General features: G+C 37.8%; 1 protein-coding gene across 1 annotated transcript in view; it reads left to right on the forward strand.

Moving 5' to 3' along the window:
- Window positions 1–11,434, forward strand: part of ddx31 (DEAD (Asp-Glu-Ala-Asp) box polypeptide 31) — an 87,444-nt gene extending 76,010 nt beyond the window's left edge. The window contains exon 20 of the mRNA XM_072566254.1: window positions 10,637–11,434. Coding sequence (XP_072422355.1) covers window positions 10,637–10,772 — 136 coding nt within the window. The 3' untranslated portion in view covers window positions 10,773–11,434. The remainder of the gene's footprint in view (window positions 1–10,636) is intronic.
- The last annotated feature ends 1,202 nt before the right edge of the window (window positions 11,435–12,636 follow it).

The following is a 12,636-nucleotide window of genomic DNA, read 5'->3' on the forward strand; positions in this document are numbered from 1 at the left end:
TGCATATCTTCTAAGAAGGAGAGTAGAGATTTGTTAACTTTTTTTTTCAAATATTTCCCTGACCTGGATGAAGATCCTTCGTATTTGTTTATCTTTATAACTGAAAGCTAACTGGTGGAACACTTAGCAAAAAAAAATCAAAACTATTATGCTCTTCTGTTGTGCTCATCAAACGATTTAATGTTAATTAAAAGGTCTAATTTTAAAAGGTCTGTTTACTAACAATAACTTGGTTTTATTAGTCTCTGTAATGCCTGTAATGTCAGTTCACAGCTTGTGTTGCACCTAATAGAATAGGCAACGATTTAAATTTGACCTGATTCAAAACACTCACTTGCCTCCCTCTGTGTGTCAGGGGATTGCTTGGGGGAAACTGGTGCAGTAAACAGCTGTTACCTAGTATAATAAGCAATAAGAGTTTTGTGTAAACTGAGCACCTGTTAGCTAAGGATGCTCCTGTCAGCTGGCAAGTTGAGCCTTTTTTTTGAGTGAAACTTAGCATTGTCATTTGGTGCTGTTGGGTTCCCTGGTGAAGAATCCTACTTTTGTAGCAGACTGGGTTTCAGTTATAATTAGTTCTTTTCCTGTATTGCTTAGCTGTTGATAACTATTGCTTGGAAGTAGACTGATACAACTGTCTATAATTAACTCTAAGGTTTTATTTTCTTTTAACCTTTTATACCTTTTAAACGTAATATTTGCAACTATTCTTAACACAGCTCAGAATTCTATTAGTTCCTAGTGTGTAAATTAGATTGTCTAATGATTTGCAGCCTGTGTGGATTTGGCCTATTGATTTAAGCTTGTCCACGAATTAGAAATTGAAATAAAGAAGATATTTATCTTAAAGTAAAACCAGTACAGGAGCTGATAGTTTGTTTATAGATTTTTGTTTAAGCCATCCTTCCTGAGAGATATTGACTTTACAGATTCGTGGGTGACAGGAGCCCCCTGGCATCAGGCTGACCTCTTCCACATCCCACCAAACCCACCCCTTCATATCAGTGTTGTTGGCTATGATTTCAGGAACCTGGTTTTAACACTCTGCATTTGCTTCTCTAAATACACATGTCGCACCGTCTCCCCTACCTGTTTTAACATTCCTTAAAGCCTTCTAATTGCTCTTCAGCAAAGTGCCTTGTGGCACGTTTTTCTTTGCATTAAAATCCCAATACAAATGTCGGTTCTTGGTTTTATATTGTCATCAAGCCGATATAAAGAAATTGAACTATGGCGTGGGGAGGAATATATGGATAGAATTTGCTGCCAATCCAGGAAATTGCCTTCACAGCTGAAGAGAGCTGGCAGAAACACTAAAATCCTGAAGTTTGGCAGGTCGATGTTTTGCAATTATGTGATGTAGCAGGAGTCACTTGTTCTGATTTGTTTCTATTTCTGTTTCTCCATCTTATGAAAATGATGAAGAAATGACAATTAATACAAGAAACTGCAGAATATTGCATTGGTTTTTCAAAACTAATTTGAAGTAAGAGACTTCTAACAATGATGGAATTTAGGGAGGTGTAGCCATATCAAAGAATTAACACCAGCATGATGATCTGAATGACCAAATATGTTTGTCGTATTCTGTGCATAGATGGATTTTGGAGGATAGAAGAAAAAGGGTAGACATGGGAAGGTTTCTTGGGCAAGTGTGATAAATAATGCTCTTCATAGATCTGTGATGGAACAATATAACTTACTATAAACTTAAATTAACTGGATTAGATTCCCTAGTGTGGAAACAGGCCCTTCGGCCAACCAGAAGAGTAACCCACCTAGACCCATTTCCCTCTGACTAATGCACCTAGCACTATGGGCAATTTAGCATGGCCAATTCACCTGACCTTTGGACTGTGGGAGGAAACCGGAGCACCTGGATGAAACCCATTCAGACGCAGGGAGGATGTGCAAACTCCACACAGTGAGGCTAGAATCGAACCTGGGACGCTGGTGCTGTGAGGAAGCAGTGCTAACCACTGAGCCAACGTGCCACCCCAAAGTCAGTTTAGAAACCCCACCACTACGATGGCTGGGAACTACACATGGGAAGTGAATGAACAATGTGGAAATTTGTTGATAACAAACTTTGGAGTGTGGCAAACTATTACGACTGATGCGGAAGACTACAGCTTAGATGAGAAGGTAGGTAGCTAATACAACTCAATGTATATATGAAATAATACACTTTTTGGAAATAAGAATATGGGAAGAAGAAATAGCTTAAAAATATGATTGTTAAAGGTGGCAGTGAAGTGAGAGGCTATGGATTAGACTCTCAATCCTTGTTTTAAAGTACAGGCACAGAATACGAAATCAAAGGGATAGTTGTACTCAACTTGCACAAGATCTACCTGAGATACCCTAATGTGTGACATAAGAACAATTGAAAAGAGCCAAAGTATATAAATTCTGATATAACTAGGGATAAGAGGGAGATACAAAGAGTAACTTTAAAAGTTATAAAATCATGGAGAGGCGTGGAAAAGGTGAATAGACAAGGTCTTTTCCCTGGGATGGGGGAATCCAAAACTAGAGGGCATAGATTTAAGATGAGAGAGGAAAGGTTTAAAAGGGACGTAAGGAGCAATTTTCTCATGCAGAGGATTGTTCATGTATGGAATGAGCTGCCAGAGGAAGTGGTGGAGCCTGGTACAATTACACCATTTTAAAATGCATCTGGATGGGTATATCAATGGGAAGGGTTTAGAAGGATATGTGTCAAATGCTGGCGAGTGGGACGAGATTAACTTAGGATATCTGGTCAGCATGGATGAGTTGGACGGAAGGGTCTATTTTCATGCTGTGCAGCTCTATGACCAAAGGACTGAAATTGGAGCTGAGGAAAATGTCAAGACTAGAGGTTTCTGGTCAGGTAAACACGATGGTTTTCATTCTTTAATGGCATGATAAAGTGAATATTTTTTGCTAAACTAAGGAGAGAGGGAAAAAGAGATTTCACAAAGATTAGAAGAATAAATGTAGAATTCTTTGCAATAAATATTACTGAAGTTGTCTCCATTAGTACTTTGAAAGGTAATTGCCTCATCACAGAATAAGAATGTTCAAAGAATGTAAAATCGATTCATGAAGACATTTTGTATGAAAAAAACTCTCCAGTACAAATTTGATGGGCTGATTTACATCTTTCTGTTTCATAACTTCTATAAAAGAATATGACTTACCTAAAGTTCCTGTGAACCTTCTGCGAGATTCCATTTCTTACTTCATTTGCTACATTACCACAAAATATTATAAATAACTGGGACTAAGTGGTGAACGTACTGCAGGAATTTGTTCTTTAGAGTCAGGGGAACTGATCGTCTTGAATTGCATTTCCATCCTATAATGTTCTCTGAATAAATATCTATCTAATCATCTCTGTTCCATTTAATGTTCAAATATCTGGTAACACGAAGTGTCGTGACTGCCACCAAGCATTAAGATAGTAAACAGTGTAAAATTCCAGCATTGACTGGCCCTGTGTCCCAAAGACATCTTGGGGCATTTTGCTAATTCTTAATTAATCTGCTAGGTAGAATGCTAGAGGATAGATTGCCTCGGTAGAATTGCACCTCCTGCTGGCAGTATATAGAATAGTACTGAAATGGTTTGCGTAAAGATAGGTGGTCCAAATTGCAAAAATCAGAAGAATTCATGGAGAATAGCCTGCAAGAGACAGAAATTAGTGATCAAAAATAGATGATAAGAACAAAACTAATGTTATTAGGGTAGTTGCTCACAGCGTAAGCAACTAACTGGCTCCCATTGAGCTGATCAGATTGTATTTAGCGTCTAATGCTGCTGTCTGTTTGTGAATGGTGCACCCTCAGTTGCAGGGATCCCTGAGGCTTTATTCTATAATCCTTACAACAGAAACAATGGGGATTTTTTTATCACATGTAGCTGCCATTCTTTGAGTCTCTTGTCTGGTGTGCTTTGACTGTTGGCAGCAGTTTAGGGGCTTAGATTTATTGACGACATATCAATGCAACTTACTTTTCCTTCAGTAAATACAGAGAAAGATTCTAGTATCTGCTTTGTCAATCTCTTTTGCTAAGAAATTGGTACAAGTAGAGCATTTTATTGATGGCTAGTTTGCTACATGCCCTCAGTATTTGTGTTACACACTATAAAGAGAGATTCTTTCCATCAAGCAAAAAGTTAAACTATTTCCAACAATAGACCGCTCCTAAATGGTTTAAAGTTATTAAGACTCTACCTTGCATTATAAAATGCATCATTGCTTTATATTTTGTGTTGAATTTAGGGCAAAGACGTTTTTGTTCTAAAATTGTAATTCACTCTGAATTCATCCCAGCAGCACCACTAGAATTTAAGTTTCAATCAGACATTGATCTAACCTTCACTGCATTGGATAAGTTGTAGCAGTTTTTGACTCAGCCTTTTGACAAAGGAGTGTCCAGTGCCACAATGTGAGACACTGGGGAAACATGTTTCTCATCTGTCCATCATAAACCAGTATTGATGACAGCCATGGCAGACACTGCAGCTCATACCAACCAGTTATCCCATAATCCCATTTGAAGGTGAAAGCGTGGCAGAATGTGGCAGCAGCTGTATTTTGCTTTAGTGATAGCCTTCTACTTTATATTTCCCAAGGATGAAGTGTCCATGCATTCTGAAGAAGTTTGTTTTCCTATTGGCTTTACACTTTTTTCAATAATATACATATGTTCACAAATTGGAAAGTAATCTCCCACGTTACAACGTGTTAGCAGGAATTAGAGCTTTCAGCTGTTTTTCTAGTTTTAGCATTGTGCCCTTTGGGAAGTGTTGATTTTTATTTTAAAACTATAGAGCACATAGTACTGTATCACATTCAATCTTGGTGTAATATGTGCTTATATTTATACATTAATTATGCAACTGACATTTTGTGGTGGTGAAAGATTTAAACAGAGCATAGAAAGTTGCATTTTTTTGTGCCTTTGAGGTAACTTCTAATTCTCGTTCTTGAATAAAGAAGCAATTTTTAATTCTTTGTCATTTTGGACACTAACATTTTGTGTTCCACTCGCATGGATTTGGGATCCGTTAAGTACTACTTAAAGGTGAGAATCAAAAAGATTTGTGTGAATTTTATTTTAATCAAGAGACATGGGCAAAGATCAAATAAGCGTGTCAGTATTAGAGCAAAAGAAATAGGGGAGGAAAATTAGATTGATTAATCCAACATGATAGGGTTAGGTTTCTAAATCATTTAGATTGTGGGAGGGAAGTGAACGTCTAATTTTGCAACAATGTGGTGACAGCATGATTGAAGTACCGCTGTGCCACTTTTATAAACAGGTTAACTTTGCAGCAAACAGAAAATTCATAAATGTGACCAAATTATTGAAGACTATTGTAAGAAATAGTCTTGACTTTATACCTTTTGTACTGACTTTATTCAATAAATTGCCTCTATTTACATATTACATTACTAATAATGTTTTATTTAAATTACTCACCATGAAAGTAAATAAGGAATTCGCCAATCTCAGAAGGTGACATCACCTTGATTCCCTGATTGTCTTTTAACTCGTTTGCAGCCATCCACTAACGTGTCTGTAATGCTGAGCAGAAAGCACTGTCAGGGACCAGACTTCCCAAGAGAAGTCCACTGGGGACAAGAGGCTCGACTCTGCTGCTTGACCCTTACCGGCAGATGGCCATCAGGAATCAAATACCCATGTGCTGGGAGATAGGGAGAGGATTTAGCAGAGTGATTATTCAGAGATGAATAGAGTGATTAGCTGATAAAGAGCATGTGAGACAGGGTTGGGGGCTTTGATCCTCAGTAATAATGCACTGACAGTCGTTAGTGCAGTGGGATGCTCCGTGATGAGGGACAGCAGTGTATCACAGGATTACACAATTTGCTGTTGGTTTTAACCCTTTGAGGGCTGGTCACTATTTCTGTTCTGAGCAAAAATTCTAACGAAAATTCACATAAAATATTCTATTGTGCTGAGTGTCTTGTCATTGCTTTCTCAAGTGTGGCTTTGGAGAAAGAGGATTTTGCTGACAAAGAATCCATTGGGGAGAAGGCTCATCAACCATGCATCGAAACATTTTGCTTCCATGAAATGTCAATGAATCCCCTCCCATGAGTGAACTGTGTAGACCTTGAAGAACAATTTGAATGTAATATTATATGGTGTGAATCTGTTATATGGGTGCTGTCAGCTTGTTATTAATGTGGCTGAATATCACTTTGTTTCGATGATATTTTGAATTATAAAGATCTTTGAAACTGTTGTTTACTTTCTAGTTGTGTTTGTCCATCTACCTTGTATAAGTGTAAAATTAGTGTGAAATTGTGTGGTCCTATATAGAATGGAAAATACTTGTCAAGTTACTGATCTTGCCTTTACTGCCTGTAATTTTGGGACGAGTTTTTGCATTTCAAGATGAGAGGAGGTGGAGTTAGCCATTTGTTGTGCAATGTATTTTTATTAGGAATCTGGAATTGAAATTTCATGCATAATGTACATTCCCACTTCTCAAATGCAGTAAAAATGGTTCCTGTTCCGATTTGCCCTATCGCGGCGAAACAATATTTGAGTTCACTATTTTGTTTTAACTGCTCATACAATGGTCTCTACTGCCACTGCATGAAAGGGAGTTTTGATAGTGCAGGAATCGATTGAGTACAGAGCTGTCCCGGGTTTTGAGAGTTGTATGTGGATTTTAGTCTTAATTTCATAATTTTACTAAAATTTTGAGTTGATTTTCTTCCTATGCATTTCACTCTCAAGTTGTTACATCTGAAGTCGCAATTCAAATGTAATTAAGTACAGAATGAAAGTTAATGTAATGCTGCCCCGACCACCATTATTCATACGTTGCTAGCACTTTGTGGTGCTGAAGGAACAGTTGGAGAGCTGAAGACATCTGACAGAAGAAACTGTTGAGCCTTTTTTTCCCTCCAGTAGATTATTCTCATGCAAACTCCTTTTCCTAGCTCCTGAGAACTTTTATTTTACTCCCTTTCTTGACTGAACTTCACAAGTTGCAGTCGCCTCGATTGCAGAAAATAAATACTTAAAGCTTTGAATTAACTTGGAGGCAATAGGCAGGTCAATTTTGGAAATAAGTGGTTTCCTCTGAAGAATGTATGCCACACTCTTAAATGAATCATCAGTGGAGAGAAAATGCAAAAATGCTTATCATTACACTTCATTCTCTCTGAAAAAGCATCTCTTTGGGGGTCCAGAAATGATTGGTATTTAATGGTGAACAGTTTAACTACGTAAAGCTGGAGAGGGGAGAAACACAAGTTACAAAGTATGTTAATCATCGTCTTTGTGCACTGAGAATTTCCTTCCTCTAGAGGCCGTTTTGTTTTGCTTTAGATTAAGGAGTATGTTATCATTGCAAGCTGTCCGAAATATATTTAGAGTTAATGGGGTGTCTTTATATGTTTCATTACCTAATATCCTCTCATTGTACTAACCAAGTGAATAATGAGTCTGATGGACTTTTGGGGAGTGCATTCTTCTTTCTTTAACTTTGGAACTTTCTGCCATACAAGACCATGGAAGCAGAATAATGGAATGTTTTTAAGTTGGAGGTTAATAAATTCCAGCTCAGCAAAGGAATCAAAAATTATGAGCGATAAATGGAAATGTGGAATTCGAAACAAAAACGGATCAGCCAGGATCTTATTGAATAGCAAAGCAGACGTGAGGGGCTGAAAAGTCTACTGCTTCCTGTTTCATACGTTTGTCTATTCTGCCAGTTAGTGGTAATTAAAAGACAACTTGCTGAATTCTCTTCTGTGTCTGGGAAAAAAACCCAAAATTACTGGTCAAACAGTCTGACTCTAATTTGAATTAATGAGTACTCGGTCAGCCCCTCTATGGCTTTTATCTGACACTGAGCTGCATTGAAGTGAAGGGCCATCACCTCACCTCTGCATTCTTGACTTGACTTTTCTTTCTGCTGTTCCACCAAATGACACTTGTAGACTTGTGATCTCCCATTAGTCAAAAACATTTTACATCTTAACTGAAAACCTGATGACTGTGCAACCTGCAGATCTGTGGGGGTAACTCAAATCCAGAGTTGTTTGTCATAGACAATCATTGACTGCACTAAAACTGTAAGTAATGCAGAACTCAAATAAGGTGTATCGTTTGTTAACCATTTAAATTAGGTATCCTATCCCCTGCCCCTTTGCTTGGCTGTAGTATAGTACTATTTGTCAAGTTATCACAGAAGTCCATAACCTAATTGTAGGTATTTGAGACCCTGTCAGTGTTCTTAACTGTCACAGCCAGCAATTACTGATCTGAACTTTTCTAATGTAATGAAACAGCCAATTATTTGCCACACTCATCTGAGCTGTTTTTCAGTATATAGGCTGGACAATAAGGAGCTGTTGTGGTATAGTGGTAACATTCCTACCTCTGGAGCAGGGAGATCTAGGTTCAAGTTCCATCTGCTCCAGAGGTCAATTACAATATCTGTGAACAAAATATCAACAAGAAGAATAACACACAGGCCTGTATTTGAACTCTTACTGAAAAGTGCAAATGCACATCAGGTATATTGTCATGAGACCATAAGGAATAGGAGTCGGCTGTTCAGTCCCTCAAGCTTGTTTTGCAATATGTTTGATCATGGCTTACCTGACATTCTCCTGTCCATTTTCTCACTCTTTCCCCTTGAATACCCTGCTGATCAAGAATCTATTGATCTCCGCCTTGAAATATACACAAGGGCTGTGCCCCCACAGCTGTCTCTGGTAAGATGTTCCAAAGCTACTGAACCCTCGTCACGGAAATCCTTTCTCATCTCAGTCTTAAATTGGTGGCCCTTTATTCTGAGGCTATGTCCCCTGGTCCTAGACTGTCCCAAAAGGAGCAATGCACCATCTCAACATTTACCCTGGCAAGTCCCTTAAACTTCCTGTATATTTCAATGATGGACCCCTCATTCTTCTGAGCTCCACGCGTAGTTTCAGATGAGAGTACACATACAGTCGAGTGCTGTCGGTTTGAACCATACCACACTTGCATGTGATACTGTGTGAAGGCTTCAGGTTTTCTATATTAATTATTTGAGTAATAATTAGAAACAGAAGATGGTGTTAAAGATGACTACCTAAACCCAGTCCAGTAAACAGTGGTACTCTTCTCTGGGTTTCTCATTGCACTGACTGGACTGGTGACTCCACGGTTCCAGACTAGGAGCCCCTGATGAGCAACTGTACTTTTTAAACTATTCTGTAAATTTTAAGATGCGGTAAAGCTGCTAATAATTTTACTTTCTATTTGAAATTGTAATGTATGAACTTCTTGGAAACAATCACTCTGGTGCTGAATGTTTTAATTGTACCAGTGTATTCGCCAGTTTCAATTGGAGGTTTTTCTCTGTAGGATTTTTTTTCCTAAATCTTGCAAATATTTCAGTGTTTCAGTTGCATCCAATTTTGTATGTTCCCTAATAATGTTCTCCAGAAGACAGTCTGGAATCCTATATCTTTGAATCTACAAATAAAAGGTTTTATCCTATGGTGACTCCCTGCAATGGGTCAGAGAGCTAAGCCATTCCTACATCATTCTTTCTCTGTGGATGATCAGGGTAACTATTGATTAAGTACTTTATTTGTCAGTTCAATAACCAGACTGTTTAAGGGGGTATGGGGTCCTTGCTGTGTTACAAAGTGTTCCTGCAAAATTACAACTAAATTCTTTTCGTGAGCGTTCTTTGTCATTTCATCAGTTTAAAATGTTTGAAATCACTAATTAAATCAGATGCTAAAACAGCATCTCGAAATATACAAAGCTAGAAATGACGTTTTGAAAATGTGAACAGAAGTGCTTATTTAAGTCATTGTATTCTGCGACTGATGAATTCCACATATGAAAAGGAGTTTTGCTTGTGTTGCTCACATCACAAACAGCCCCACTGAAGAGACACAGAACTAAACAGACAACTACTTTCCTATATTTTAAAGCATTACAAGGCAAATGATTCAGAGAGGTCTGCCTACTCTGAAGAAAACCCATTGTCCATCTGCATATCAATAAATCATTTCCAAGTAGAAAATAAATTGTTTTCTTTAAAAGCTTCAGATTGGCAAGTCTGTTCCATTTCATTCAATGTCTGTAAATGCCACTTACCTATGCTTGTTTGCTGTCATATTTTAAAAGTGAGATCTTCCAAAGTATTTAAGATGAATAAATAATGGATGCAAGGGAATCAGAGTTCCACGCCTTTTTTTTAATTTGAAAATTCAGTCTGGAAATTTATTCTGCCAATATTCACATTTTGTTTGGAAGGAAGATATGAAATTGCAATTTTTTAAAAAAAGTCTTCATGTTTACTTTTAAAGGAACACTACTTGAGCTCTGGGTATGTTTATGCGATGGTGATATAATATGTGTAAATACTTGCTGCTTCATGTTTGCTGTAGAATTTATGGAAATCAAATTTGTAAATTATTAGACTAGTTTGAATTGATGCTATGCTAGAGAGCAGGAGACATGGATCTCCTTGTAATCCTTTTTTTGATATCCTGCTGCATAAAAAGTAGCATGATGGCTTTGTTTTATTGTCTAAACTCGCACATGACCCTTGTTCTCTGCAATTGCTCCTTTCAATTTTTGTTTTCCTTTCTCAGGTCTGGCTTGGGTGGACGTTTGTGTGGTAAGAGAAAAATGGCTTCGTTGCTACAGTCTGAATATTCAAATGGATTTGGAGTAAATTTTTATAAGGGAAAGAAGAAACGAAACACTCTTTTTAAAAAAAAGCCATAGACCACAATCAGAAAACATCTGAAGCAAGCTGCAAACATCTGCGGGCACGTTGTCAAATGTGATGCTATTAACCCAGGTCAAGTGACGTCAAAATGAAGTGAACAGCACTTAGCTGGGTCCAGCAAATTCCAGAATCATCACCCTTGAATCTCAGTCCTGAACTGCTATTGTGTCTGTTCACATGTCTGTGCTTATTAAAGAGAGGAAGTTTACTTGTAATGTATTTGTGGGGGAAGTGAAAAAAGAGATGATCAACCTAAAGATTTGCACCATCTTGATTTACTTTTTGTGCATCTTCTTGAACTGTCATGTTGTAGCTTACTGTGAGGACTTGCCATGGGTATCCAGGCTGATTTATACCTGAGGGTTTATAATCTGCTAACTTTCAAATTTTAAGCTCAACTATGAGGTTGGTTTCTAAATACTTCCCAGGCAGTTTGAAGGCACCTTTAACAATATCTGTAACCCAAACTATAAACATGCCATCATCTGGGATGTTATCAATCATTTTATTTGATGTGGTCTGAATTCAAATCTTGATTAAAATCAATGCCCTTTATGAAATGTAAAATCAATTGGAATGAGGTTATATTAAAGGATAAGACTGACATTTATTGAAATTCAAAATGTTCTAAGAAATAAATTGGAAATATTTGAATGTATTTCACTTGTCCTGTTTGACTCTTGTATTTTCAAAGATCTGTTCTTTTGTTATCTTTAATGTTGATTTGAGTTTCTCTTGGAAGGTATTCCAACTCATTTGGGCTGTGCCTCTGGGTTGGTCTGTTATTTCTCGCCTGTAATCAATACACAGTTTTGAAAACTATTGGATTAATTTTGTAACACATTGAAACAAAAAAAAAGTGAATTCATCTTCAGGTTTTAATTGGATCTTTGTTGTAAACCTCATACACTGGACTGTTTCTTTTTTTGTTGTTCTTTGAACTGGCGTTTGATAGGTTATAGATTTATTTTTTTAAAACTTTGTTGTGCCCTTATTTGATTTCATTATTAAGCAATGAGATTAGATGAAACCTCTCATCATCCCCTGGGTTTAAGTCAATCCTTGCAGAATCCTCTCGTTTTGTTGTGCTGCTTTTTTTGTTCTGAGAGAGACTCTGTCCGTCACTTCATTAACCCTGAGTCGGCTACAATCCTGCCCAAGGCCGGAGGGATTTACCAGACCCTTTCACATGCTAACAAGCGTAGTTAAACAGCGGATTTTCTCGAAATAAATATACTTTTTTAAAAAAAACTTCTTGATTTAATCAGCTGCTGTGCACTTAGCCATAACTCTCTCCTACGCATTCGGGCAACTTCTTTTGTCTTCTAACCCGTGGAGAACTACAGGAGTCTTTCTTCACCAGTGTACACACACGCCAATATATTTTATTATATTTCTGTTCAGAGAATACATTAAGCGCTGCGCACAGCTCAGATCTTCCACGTTGGAAAGGGAGCGTTTTCATTTTGCATTGTAGATGATTGAATGTGGATTCTGAAGGTTTCAAAAGACGCGAAAGGGCCAAACTAAACTGCCCTCCTCTCTCGAGCCTTTTTATTGTATTTTCTTTCAAGCAATGCCCGTTTCCTTTTTCTCTAACCATTCCGTTTGAGCCTGAGTTTTATTCATCAACACATCAAAGCGGGCAGCAGCAGCAGCAGTGTGTATTCAGCCAGCGCCTGAAATATGACTTTGTTACAGAAATTTAAATAGGGAACAGGTACGTCTTGTTCCATCGACTCAACCTCCCAGGGGCTAGCTCTGTAAAGTATCGGATAACCTAAATGTGTCCGAATGAAGTGGCTTCTCCATAAGTTTTGAAGCCCCGTTTTGCACGCAGGTGTGTGTCCTGTGCGGACC

The sequence above is a fragment of the Chiloscyllium punctatum genome, chromosome 49 (assembly GCF_047496795.1).
Source record: "Chiloscyllium punctatum isolate Juve2018m chromosome 49, sChiPun1.3, whole genome shotgun sequence".
In the NCBI taxonomy this organism is placed as follows: Eukaryota; Metazoa; Chordata; class Chondrichthyes; order Orectolobiformes; family Hemiscylliidae; genus Chiloscyllium; species Chiloscyllium punctatum.